The sequence below is a fragment of the Calliopsis andreniformis genome, chromosome 1 (assembly GCF_051401765.1).
Source record: "Calliopsis andreniformis isolate RMS-2024a chromosome 1, iyCalAndr_principal, whole genome shotgun sequence".
Taxonomy (NCBI): Eukaryota; Metazoa; Arthropoda; class Insecta; order Hymenoptera; family Andrenidae; genus Calliopsis; species Calliopsis andreniformis.
The window spans coordinates 8929079-8942488 of record NC_135062.1 but is presented as its reverse complement, the minus strand read 5'-3'; the positions used below and the strand labels follow the sequence as shown (position 1 = coordinate 8942488).

At 42.2% G+C, this 13410-nt stretch overlaps 1 protein-coding gene across 1 annotated transcript in view; it reads left to right on the top strand.

Moving 5' to 3' along the window:
- LOC143177551 (uncharacterized) overlaps positions 1–13410 on the top strand; it is a 422101-nt gene that overhangs the window by 131088 nt on the left and 277603 nt on the right. The window contains exon 2 of the mRNA XM_076375538.1: positions 3450–3539. Within this exon, the coding sequence (XP_076231653.1) occupies positions 3450–3539 (90 nt within the window). The remainder of the gene's footprint in view (positions 1–3449; positions 3540–13410) is intronic.

The following is a 13410-nucleotide window of genomic DNA, read 5'->3' as shown; positions in this document are numbered from 1 at the left end:
AACGCATCGATTATGCCGCGCCAGATAAGAACCTTCCGCGTTGGAAAACTACGAAACGGTTTCATCTGGCGTGGCTCCCTGATTGCCTTGTCGAGAGCTGGGAATAATCAGACAGGTCATGTTCGAGAGTTTGCAGGGTTTACTGTTTTCAAGGATACATGGTAATTTATATTTCTGCGCTCTCAGATTAAAATCATGTATAAAAACACTTTTATACATAAACTGAGGAATTATTTGTTCTATTCAAGTTTACTTTTGTTACATTTATATAGAACTCTATTCAAGTGAAGTTCAAGTTCAAGTTCTTGAATATAACAAGAGTTAACTTTCAAAGTTCACACTTTTAATAAAAATTTTCTTTTTAAAAATGATTTTAATCCAAAGGCACAGAAATGAGTAGGCACAGGTACAGAAATATGGACAAATACTCTAGAATGTTTGTACAGTAGTATTATAAAATATGGAAACACATTAATGTACATATATTCATAATTTAAAATTACATTCATGAGAGTTGTAATAAGAATGATAAACAAACGATTTATTGTTTCTACTCTGTATGTATGTTTTAAATTTGTGAAAAATATGGTTTAAATTATTTCCATTAACTTTTATGATTAACTGCCACGCATTCCTATTTGGGAAACAGAGTGAATAATATTATTCATAATACGCTCATAATTTTTTATAATATACAAAATTATATTATCAATTATTTCCATATTAAATTAGTATAACGATACATACATTTAAAATCATATTCGTGGTTTCTAATTCTGTTCCACACTTTTAAAAAAGCAATTACATAAGAAGAATTTCTCGATAAAACTACTTGTTATAAGTACTTCTGTTTATCTTTGCGCCACGTGCCTCAGCATTCGTGCATAATCCCGATTTTCTTATACGTGCTGACACTGTTGTTCCTTTCAACGTTGTTACTACGGTTGTACGCCACCAAGAAACGACAGTGTAATTGCAGCACGAGAGCCGTCTTATCTTCGTCCGGCTCGTGTGTGTCACGAGACGGACGTAATTGTTTTAACATTTTAATAACTGCACTCGCGTGCACGCTGGCACGAGACCTCCGCGACCAGGTATAGCAAAAGAGCGGTCTGCGTAATATAAGCCTGACTTGAACACGTTATATTTGCATTGCATTTTACATGCATGTTACTCGCCAGTACAGCTTCTTCCAAATGCCACGTATTGCTCATTTGAAAGTACGAATAATTGGATATTTCCTTGCCCTCGTATTTAAATTCATTTTTGAAGATGAATAAATTTTCAAATATTTCAATTGTCAAATTTTCAGACATTTAAATTCTCAAATTTTTAAATTTTCAAATTTTTCACATTTTCAAATATTTGAATATTTAAAGTTTCAAATATTCAAATAGGTACAGAAGTCTGTAGAAATTCAAAATAGAAGGTTTCAAATTTTGAAATACTCAAATTTCTAAATTTTGGATTTTCAAATGTACAAATATTTAAATTGTCTACTCATTCAAGGAGGTACTACGTCATATCTATCTACTAGTGTACAGAGCTGGCAAGGTTGCATCTGGAAAAAATGTGGGTCCATATAGTTACAGTAAATGGAATCGCCTGATTTCACACGTAGCGTGTAATTAACCAAACTAATCATAACTACCAATTGAACTGATGTATCCCTGTTATACAAAAAATTACTACTATGCCAAACGGTGTCTTAGGTACAATTTACAAGCTCTGCACAGTACATTGAATCACTATAATAATATCCTTTCAATTATCAGCCATATTCCCCTAAAAGGGTAGTTCCTATATTCAGCTTAATGTGTTGTACAGAAACTGTCAAATCTGCATTTGGGAGACAAATTGACCTAATTCATATATTTTCCTTCTCGAGATACCAGCCTTTATAGTTTTCAGCTTCACTACTGTTTCATGAACCTGCATCTTCTTCAACCCCTATTTCTAATTAAAAGAATTCTTTTAATACTCTTTTCTCTTTTCGAAAACCTAAACTCTATATGCTAGATCTGAATTAAGCCCTCAACTCGAACATGCCATAGGTCATCTTGCCTCACTGTCACAGAAATAGTCAGCCTCACTCTTGACGGAGGTCTCCTCGTTAGAAAGATTTGAAAGGCCCTGTAAAATGCCCGTCTCTCCGCGATTCCTCCGCGTCGCCGCGAGAAACGATTCACGTTGACACCGCGTCGAGATGCGATCTTAATTATTCGAGAGCATCGTCCCGCATACCGTTCCTCCGCCCTTTCTCTCGCCCCTGCCCGAAATGACTGACATAATTGATCCATTAGAGCTGGCCCGCCGTCCCTCGGCTCGGCGCGCGAGCTTAATCGCGTCGCAGACTGCAATTCCGCGGTGCTCCGAGTCCCATCGATTCGCGTTGGCGCCTTTGGAAAATTGCGTTCCATCGAGACCACTTGCCCGCGTTTTCCTCCCGTTTCCTTCGCCTCTTCACGCGCAGACCACACAGAGCGGGAACGCGTCACGGCGCGACGGTCCTCTCGCCGTGGAAAAAATGTAAAATACCGCGATCGTAAAACGACGCTGAATATGTGCTGCACTTTTTATGTCCTACGCTTATCGGGAGTCGCCCGACGGCCGTACGAAATTTAAATGCGAGGGAATACGACGGAATATTGATCTGTCTAACGGTGCCCGATCGTCGGCGTTAACGCGACGAATACGGCGTTTTAATGGAAAACCGTTGTTCGACGATCGTCAATCCTGAGTGCTCGTAAATCATACGAGCGTGGAGAATTTTACATGCTCGAATATGTTGGACGTTTCGCCTGAAAATTATGCATTCCTCGGGAAGGATTTGCTTGTTTTAATTGTCGCTGTTTTTGTGAACGGTTGATCGATTTTTTCGTGGGAATTTATACGATCAATGGTACTGCAGTTCTCGAAATTGGGAATGTATTTCTTTTTAGGAGAAATGTGAAAGCTTCCTCGGAGTTCTTAGTGGCGCTTTAAATTTGAAGTGTACTACGTTGTCTGGATGATGTTATCCATTTAACAATAACTATATAGTTATTTAGAATTTTATGAAGAAATAAGAAGAAGTTACTGACTGATGCAAGAAAAAGATTTTATGTTCCTATGTGAGGTAATAGTCTTCATGCGCGATTAAAATTTGCTAGACATTGAAGCGTGTGAATTAATATTGATTGTTTTTCCATATAGGTCATATTAGAATCAGTGCCGAGGATTTTATAAATATTTGAATCTTCGAATGGTTTTGATAGAAACGCTGTTTGAAGTTTGCTCTCAGATGAAGTCCTCGAGTCTTCTCGCACTGTTCCCTTGCTAATTTTCTGCGAATAGCAATTTGGTTCCGAGGGATCCATTACGATTGCTATAATAGCGCTCATCAAGCCTAACCGTCTATCACCTTTACCTTCGTCTTGTCTAATTACAGGTCACGTTTATTGTTTCAGGATGAAAGCGAGCTCTCGAGCAAGCGGTGGGCCAGCGCGCCCCGCCGCCCGGACAGCCCCTGCGTCCTGGGGGCACCAACGTCTAGGGAGGTATGGAAATTTACCCTATATTTTACTTTTTCTTCGCTTTTTCCTAGATAGAAGTTTCTAATAATTAGCAACATATTAATGGTATTCAAATATTCCAGCACTCGAAAGTTTCAACTATTTTTTTATTCAAACTTTTAAATATTATTTTCAAAAATATTCAAATTTTCATATATCTCAGAATACAAATTTTCAAATATTCAAACATTCAAATTTTCATACCCACATCTCAGTATTCAAGTTTTCAAATATTCAGATATTCAAACTTTCATATATCTTAATATTCAAATTTTCATACCCACATCTCAGTATTCAAGTTTTCAAATATTCAGGTACTCAATTTTTCATGTATCTTAATATACAAGTTTTAAAATACGTATTCAGATATTCAAATTGTATATATTTCAATATTCATATTTTCGAATACCTCAATATCTAAATATTCTATTACACATGTCCTCTATACAGCACAGTAGACTCTCAAAATTACATTATACGTTAACATTACCTAATCCATGCCAATTATTTTATTTTAAAACTTTGAAAAACTTTCTTTAAATATCTTCAATTATTTACTCACCCTCGAACAAAACTGTATTATATAAAAGGGTTGCTAGTACCTTATTCTAGTCCTCACGCAAAGCTACTGTCCAACCTATTCGCATATCCCATTTACCAGGAACTGCGTCTCCATTTGCTTAGGCCGTTCCGCGATCAGGAATCGATCGGTATCGATCGAAGGGAAGCGCGTGTCGATTGGCCACGAATGGAAACCCGCTCGATTCCTCGCGGTACGTGATGGCACCCGAATCGTGACGTCGACTGCGTCAGCAGACGCCTGCAAACCTCTCCGTATACTTATATATATGGGCTACTAATAGGGACGGTCAGGGTTGTTAGCAAGAACCGCGGTATGTCGACACGTCACTCCCGGAAAGACGATTAGCGGCGAGTCCGCGGCGAGGTGTCGATTTAGGTGCGTGATCGTGCAACGATTGCGAACGCGCCAATGAACCTGACAACTAGATACCTTGACACTTTCTTGCCGCGATTTCATTCGTCTTTTTCTTCCTGTGCTTTATGTGCTTCAACCTTCTTCTCATGATTATGCGAAAGGACGAAGTTCTCATTGTTAGGGCATTGGGATGTAAGCTGTATTTACTTTCTAGATATTTTCCAATGTTTCGCAAACATTGCAGCTAGAATTTATTGGAGGATCAAATGACACACTAATACAGTTTATTCAGTACTCGAATGTAGCTAGCTCATATTTCTCATGATCTTTATGATATAACTCTTAAACACTTACTCTTTTGATTCCTAATCACTTTGGACTTTCAGAGATTCCGTAGATGTACTATGTAAAACTGATCTGTGGGGAGCTTAGATGATGAGAAAATGTTAGACAGTCTGATTGACTTCATGGAAAAACACATAAAAATGGCACACATGCATTTGTTTATTGGCCAAATTGGTCACCTGTTACTACTACTTGTCCCGCCCTGTGTCCCATCTTTTGAGCTTCCAGTAGTAGTGAAATTGTATTATGTCATACAATGAGCTGCTGCTTCCTATTTTCTGGTTTAATTAAAAGAATTAAGAATCCTTCAATATAACCTAATATATTCCTCGTTTTGAGATTATATTTTGTAAGATATTTTCTACATTTGGATTGAAATCTGAGAAACAGTCTGACTTGAGACTAGTTCAGACACGTCCAGTAATTCAATTCAGTGACAAGTAACTTAGTAGTTCACTGTATATGAACCAGAGTTGCCACACGAATTCCCTCCTTAGATATAATACAAAAAATTAAGAGCTGGGGGCACAGACAAAGTAATGTATCCTATCGCTACAAGTCTCCCAATTTCCCCCATTGTACCCCATGAGGCAGCTCGCGTAGCAATCCTAGCATGAACACTAAAAATTAGTCGACTACATTACTGAACCTATCTCTTTCAGCTTTTAGATATTCCCTTCATCCTGTATTCTTAAGGTCCACCTCCACTCCCTATCATCCGTCTATCACATACCTTTCAGATCCAAACTCGCCTAGTCCCCACAGACCCAGACAAAGCAAGAATTCTCCCATCGTTCGATAACGCCCTAAGCACCTCGAATGTTCGATTATCACGCACTCAGAGCCTTACAAAGACCCCATTATACATCCAGCGAATATTCATAGTCAGAGACGCAACGCGGATGATGATCCCGCTCGTAGGACTTATTCGCGAGTACGTGGCGCCACCCACAGGGTCGGGCTCTATGATGGGTGTGACTCGACTTGGTATTTGCGATGCATATTACTACGTCGCGCGGTAACGCAGAGAATACGAGAACCGCCTCTCGCAAAAGGTAGTCTTCCCTGGCCAGCTAGGTACGTCTCTCTAACCGGTGGCTCGTAAATGCACGGCTCGTGATTAGACTGGAGACAATGCTGCGCGTCCACGCGTTGCCCAGGCCGCGCGCGAGCCTGTATTGTGCAGTTTTTCAATGCGCCCGCTCGATGTCATTTATTTGCATACCAGTAGACCAGGAGCCTGACCAGCCAGAGCTGGTCTTCCAAGAGGCTGCGCGTAACAGTAATCTTTTGAAACGGCTCGTCGCGCGGCAGATGGTGCGCGACAGCGCGTTTCCGCGCCGCGAATGCCGCCGCGTTAAATCGCCTCGCTGAGAAATCGCGATTTGATGGTGAATGGCTGGCTGTCGTCGAGCCAGCGTCGTAAAACCGTGGCTTCTTGCGAAAAACTGACTGCTCGTCTCAGCGTGCCCGGAATACGCGCGGCCAACACCTGCGCGCTCTGTCGCGGGCAGGAAAGTACCCTCGATACCTCTGGGAAGATTAATCTGACGTATTCAAAATTGCATACCGTTCGAAAGTGCATTTTAAGGAGCCGTTGCGCTGTGGCTTGATTAATGGGTCCAAACCGCTTCGTTTGCGATTCCACCTTGACGGCTCGACATACTTTCCAGATACTTTTTGGCTCAGCCACTGGGAAACCGCTGCCGTGTCGCGCGATATGGAGGTAGAAGGTGGAGGCTTGAGAAACAAGAGTGATTTTAGGGTTTAGTTCGATTGTATAGTTGGGGTGGATAACGTTTTCTTTTTGGTTACAGTATTTAAGATAAATATCCCAGTAGCTGACCATGTCACAGTATCTGAACACAGTTGTTGTCAGAGGTTGTCCACTTACTGGGACATGTAACATCCTTAGCGTCTAGGTATTGGAACATATCCCTTACTTGGTATGAGTTTGTGCCGTTATCTGTACTATCTTTACTGTCCTTCTTTGGAAGTATTGTCTTTACTAGAGATAGAATCTTAGTTTTATGTTAAATTGCTGCTATCTGTCCATTATCAGGTACTTCATCTTATAAGGGTGTTCGATAACAAGTGTCAGAAATTTTAATCACCTTTGGCCTAAGATACGAAAATGGAAAGATACAGTACAAATGAAGTTTCCTAAATGTATTTTCTTCAGTATATAATAATAAACTAGGAAAATATGGTTTCAGTCTGAAACCACTGAACCACAAAGAGTTAAGCGATGATTCTGCATATCAGGAAAAAATAGAAGTTAAAAATGACAGAATTGGGTTTGAGACTCCGTTTCTAATTTATTATCAGTTAAGTGGCTCAAACATGGACTCTCTAAATGTTAAAGGTGCACGTACAATGCGTGAGAAATATGTCTGGCTTGGGACTTATTGTATTGCCGGCGGACATTAGCCAGGTCAAACGCAGAGATATCAGTAGAACAAGTCTATAACTCACACATTTCACGTGCACTGTAATTGATTTCATCTTATTTCAGCACATAGATATAATCATTCCCTAAAATTTCTGATACATCTAACCACCATATATAGATACACAGACAGATATTACATGTATTTAAATCTATCACTGCTTCCCCAGTGCTTGCACATTCTCGATTTTCTTGTCCAACACCTTCTTCCTAATACCTAAAACAAAAGAAGAAATGTTTCTAACCGTGTTATATCAAAGAGCCTATACCAATAGAACACTATCGGTAAATTCTCCTGCAGCTCATCGTAAACTCGGCAAATCAGAGCGACGTGATCAGAGTCCTCGAGGGCAATAGGCTACGTCCAGCTAAACGCCCATTAATCCGCGCGATTTGCTTCTAATTAGAGATTCTTCCGTTGCGTTATTTGCCATTGGTCGTCCAGTTCGTGTATAAGGTCAGTCCCTTCGACGGCGTGGGGGTACTTACGTCGTCGCTACCGCTGTTGTTGCATCGGGTACAGTTCAATTCCGTTACGTGGACGTAGCCGCGGGCTTCCCACGCCAATTAAACATGACTCATTAACGGGCAGAAGCCGGTAGCCGGGATCGATGGCTAGCCACTCGAGCGGGCAACCCTTCTATAACTCCGCAGAGGCAATCGGAACTAATCTCGGCCATCCTCTTCTCCACCGGCCGCTCCGGCAATGCGATATTACCGCTGGTGTGCGCCAGTAACTGCACGCTGCCATGCACCGGCCACGACGTCCGCCAGCAGCGCAATATTTCTCTCCCGTTTCACGTGGGTACACGTAATTGTGTGTAAAGACTCGGCGCAGGCCAGCAGAGATACATTGCCCCCGTGCCTATCTTCGTTTTGACGTTTACATTTTAATTCCGCCGTGCCACCGCCGCGGTAATTAAAGGCCTGTCTGGGAAATTTAGACCGCGGGAACGTTCCGCATTTCTTTTTTTCCGACCGCGGGCCTTTCTTCGAGCGACTTCGCCCGAGGAGGCCGTATCGGGATCTATCTTCACCGCGAGAAATTGCGAAAGGTGAGAATATCGTTTTCGCGCGGGATCGTTTGTGTCTTTAATTCGTGGGGTCTTTCGAAGATGAAATTCAGTTCTTGAAGAGCGTAGACGAGTTTACGTCAATGGGTAGCAATTAATTAGGTGTACTGAGTTCCTACTTTTGAGTTCTGCTATGTGATGGAAGGTGGGAATAATTAAGTTTCTTTCGGTACTGTTTCTCATGGTATACAATGGTAATTAATTGAGGGTCTCATGGGGAAACAGACATAGAGTACTAAGAATTTACAGGAAACCAGCTTTAGGGAAAGTGAGTTTCGTAGGAAATTTGATGTTAAAGTATAATTATTTTAGAAGTAGTAATTGAATTAGTGAATTGGTACCTATTGTTAAATCTTGACTTCGACGTTTTTATTTCACACTCTTCACTACATTTGACTTTGAATATACCTTTTATGTATCAGGTCCTCTTAATATTGTATTACTATATGTGTTTGGTAAATAACTTTAGCTGAACAATTGAAAAGACGCTTAATTAGCCAGCATTGATCTAGAGCACGTGTAGGTATCAGTTTAATAGTGGAACACACAAAGAGACACCAGTGTGAGTGTCATTTGATTCTTTGATGAAGCTGTCTATGCTTGGGAAACGGATATTGCTTCCAAAATTACACAGGTTACATTTGAAAGCTTTAACAGTGAGGTACTAATACTGAGCGATACTAGAAATTGAAATTGCAATCTTTCCCTCATTTTGGTTTCTGTTTAATTTTTAAATTAAGTGCTCTCAAATTCTCTACCTTTAAGGAGCTTGAAAAGTAGACGTGAGAAATTCTATTTCATAAAATAGAATCTTAACAAAACAGGTCAGACAAAAAACCTTATTCCCTAAGAATAGTCAAAATACAATAAGAGACAAATCCATAACATATTACAGAAATCTGAAAGGTCTTTAAACACCAATTTTCAAAAAATAAGAATATGTAATTTACGCTGTTTCGCAATCAACAATAATATAATCCATGAATAATAGTAACCGTAATACCTCGCAGGACGAAAAAACAGTTTTCCCTGAAACCCCATAGATTGGCCGATAGCTTACCTCTGTACTTTAAGGAATTTCTGTCAACTGCCAGAAAATAACGGTACGTAAAGTAGTAACAATACCCGTCCCCCTTTCGCCTCGTCCTCGTGCACGTATTATGCGAGCATTAACTGTTCAACGATGCGGCAGCAACAGCAGCGCGTTTCTTCTCCCGAAGTCTCCGCGTGGCCGTCGTTGTCGAACGGGCCCGTTTGCCACGGTCGGAGGTAGAGGGTGAGGGGGTGAATTATTGCCCGAAGATTTCGCGATCGCTTCCGATAGTCATGGATTCCATCGTGGCTATCGTGCTTATCCCGCTGCCACGTCGCCTGCCTATGCTAACCGTGGAATCTTTCGTCGTTCCACTGCTCGTCGGATTTTCCTGGCGGACGTGCACGAGGCAATAGATGGGGATGCTCGTTAGAGATACGAATATATTGCAGGATTCGAGTGATTTAACGACTTCGACGGCTGAGTAAACAGATACGTTCTCTTGGACACGTACCGCTGCTTTTGGGAGTATGGGATACTTAGATGATGATGGTGATGAAGCTTTTTGTGTGAGGATCGTAAAGGGAAAATGTGATTAGGTTAGCTTGGTTGCTTCCTTCATTTTTAGTTGATCTGAAGGCTAGGAGAAAAGAAAGTAGTATAATATGACATGGTTGAGGAGAGGCTTGTTCAGTCTAAATCTAACGGGGGCACTACCTCAAAGCTAGACATCGAACTAAACAAAGTTCCATTATCGTCAAATAATCTACCAAACTGAATCTCTAAAGTGGTAAACATCTCACAAGAACATCTAATGGAGCCATTTGAAGCACATACCAATTATGGAATACAAGAAAATAGCATTGGGATCAAGTGGAGTATAACCTTCTCTCTATGAACTACCTTTCCTCGAATCAAACAGGCCAAAGCATTCTTCTCTTTTTATAGCCGAGTGTACGTACACACCTACTTATCAGATTAGACATTCACCACTAATTCCTAGTTACAATGACACAAAAAGGACCACGTGGAATTACTATTCCCTAGTACCCCCATGCAAGAACTTCTTTTCATTCCCCTACTGTACAGAGGATTGCTATTCCAGTCACCAATCTCTCACACCAGCCTCGCAAATTAGAACCCCAGCGAACTGTCGCGGAAAAAAGGTCTCATCGCATTATCTGGAACGCGTCTCTCGTATCTCAGAGACGTTGGTCGCGGAACGTGGGCTGGGCCGATGGCTCCTCGAAGTGGACACTCCCGGATCTTTCTCCTCTCCGAAGAAGGTGTCGTCACCGGTCGCTCCTCCGCGTGCTCTTCTCCGAATTACGTAACCTCGAGCGTGCGTACGCGCGCGCGAACGGACGAAGGCGAACGGGGACGTCGGACGTCTACTCCTCACGGTCCATGTGTTCGTGGCTGTTAGGTACCGCACCTTCGTCACGAAGAACGAATAAACGAACGTACGGACGTAAGGCGCATCGTTCCGTTCTAAATCGACGGACGTCGGCGCATTACGTCCTCGCGATCCGTGCATCTGCCGGCCATTCAGGCCCCTTTGTCTCCCGCTCGCGTGGGCGTCGCGGAGTATCTATTGTCGGCACGTCTATGCACTGCGCGTCGAGTGGGGAGCGCATCGAAAGCGCTTGTGCGATGCGCGCGATGCATCATCCCGCTGGAGGATCCTGTCGAGTACAGCGATAAAGGAAAGGGTAATATGTTCGACGGACGCGTTAAGCGGGGACTGTCCTCTGAAGCACCATTTGAAATTCTAATCGGGGCAGGATAGCGATCTAGGGAAGGCTTTACTGGGTTTTTGGACGTTTAAATGGGTCGGATAGTTGGAACTGTGCGTTGAGATTTCTGCTGTTTTGGGGATTCGGGTGGTGGAATGTTCGGTGATAGGGTAATGCAGTGGTGTTTAGGTGAATGATTAGCTTTGAGATAGGATAGTCCTGGTTAGCGAATTGAGACCATTGGATATTTCATGGAATTGGCAATTCTTGGTGGCTGTTGATGCAAAGTGCTATTCTTTGAGATCTCACATGGAGATAGGTTGCCACCTTTGATAGGATCAGCTATATAAGATAATTGGAATCTAGGAAAATAGGATCTTTGTTCCTTTTATGACTGACTGCAATGAGTTCACCTCTGTATGAGTTCACTTTAGCATCCTATATTCTATTGTACAGACGTTTAATAATTTGAGAATAAGAAGAGAAAGTCATTGCGCGGATGTCAAAAATGGATTGAAGTAGGAAGACGTGTAGTAGATCAAGTTTGTTAAGAGGAATGAACCTGTAATAAAACAGTAAACGTGGTAGAGAAATCCAAGGCCTCACACCCATTTCAGACAACTATATCTCTAATACCTATTAGAAATAGTGCAAAGTGGACTTAGCCGAACAACCAGCACTACCAAGTGAGCAAGCACGAACAAATTAACCCTCATCCAAAAAGGAATCATTCAAAGGGGTCTCAAAGATATTATTAGATCTCCTAGCTGCAAGAAATTTTATTTCAGTCAGGATTTTAAGTGGATGGCACAATCCATCCTTAGGGACCCTGCCCACTTGTAACAAAACAGCACAATACTGTTCCTCCACACTATCTTACAACTGGACACATCCTACATTATTTCTTTCATGTTACTGCAAAAAACCATCATATCGTCAATCAACCAAATTCAATTGTATAAAATTTGTTCATGCTTCACGGTCCCTACAAACACGAAACAGTGTTACGATACGAGGATACGCAACAAATAGATATCTTTATAGCTAAGTACCTCGATCTCCGTGTCCCCGCTGGCGCTATCCAGACTCCCTCAAGCGATCTTCTTTATCGTTTCGGTTACGAGTTTCACGTCTACGAATTTACATGTCGACCAGCCTGCCAGACGAGAGTCTCCCGAGGTGTGGCCACACTAACACGCTCTCCCGTGGCGATCTGCGTGCGGACCAACACGAGAATGGTCGCCCTGGGATACACGCGCGCGCTAGCTGCACGAGGATCAGCGGTTAAGTCGTATGCCTATGTTCCGAGGCGTTAACGCACACATAAACGCCCGCTGGCCGCTTTTGCAGGAGAAGGAGCACCTCGGCGCGAAACACGTCGGTACGAGGCGCGTCTCTCGTTCAATTGTGCCTCCACAAGACGGAATTGCTTTGTCGAGGCACCACGGTGGCTTTTGTCGAAGGCATAACTCCGACGATTCACACGCGGCCCACGGATCCTCGATCGATGATGATCTTTCCTGCTGGCTCGCGCGCATACCTGCACGTGGACGTTCGCGAGGCCCGTGTGTTTGCCGTGGCCACAATCGCGCGCCTACTTTCTTCGTCGATCGTGCCCGTAGATCCGTACAGGAGACCCGCGCGTCCTTCGATGGATCGACAGGTGGATGTGGCATCGATTTCTTCTTTCACGCTCTTCGTTGCCAATCATTCTGTTGTCCTTACCTCCACGCGTGTGGGGCATTAACAGTTAAGGGGTTCGGCTGACCTCGCAGCCGAGGAGGTGCTGCACTAATGGGAACACCTTCAGGACTGAACGAGTGAAAGAAAAAAATAGTCGGAGTTGCATGTATTTGAAAGCAAGTTTTGCGTGTGTCCTCACTTCAATATGAATCTGTGAGTTAAAGAACAGTACAGGTTCAGAATTAGCTATTTTCAAGTACCTTATCTCGAAACCATATTTGGACCCCCGAGCCAAAGCATATTAAGTCAGACAGAAAGTAAGTGGACTTAATACTGTCTGGTTTTGAAATCCAGATATGTAAAATGCACAATATGTTGGTTTCAAATATAATATCTCAAACTGTGGTTTTTGGACTTGTACTATTCTTCAGCTCACCGATTCATATACAATCAAAAATTTAATATTCTTCCTTTTTATAGTGAATTCTTGGAGCTATTTAACAATCTTCAAATTTCTTGAACAGAGTATTTATAAATGTTATTCTGAACTAGACACTCAAGGTATAACACACTTTCCGAGAAACACAAACTAAATCTTCA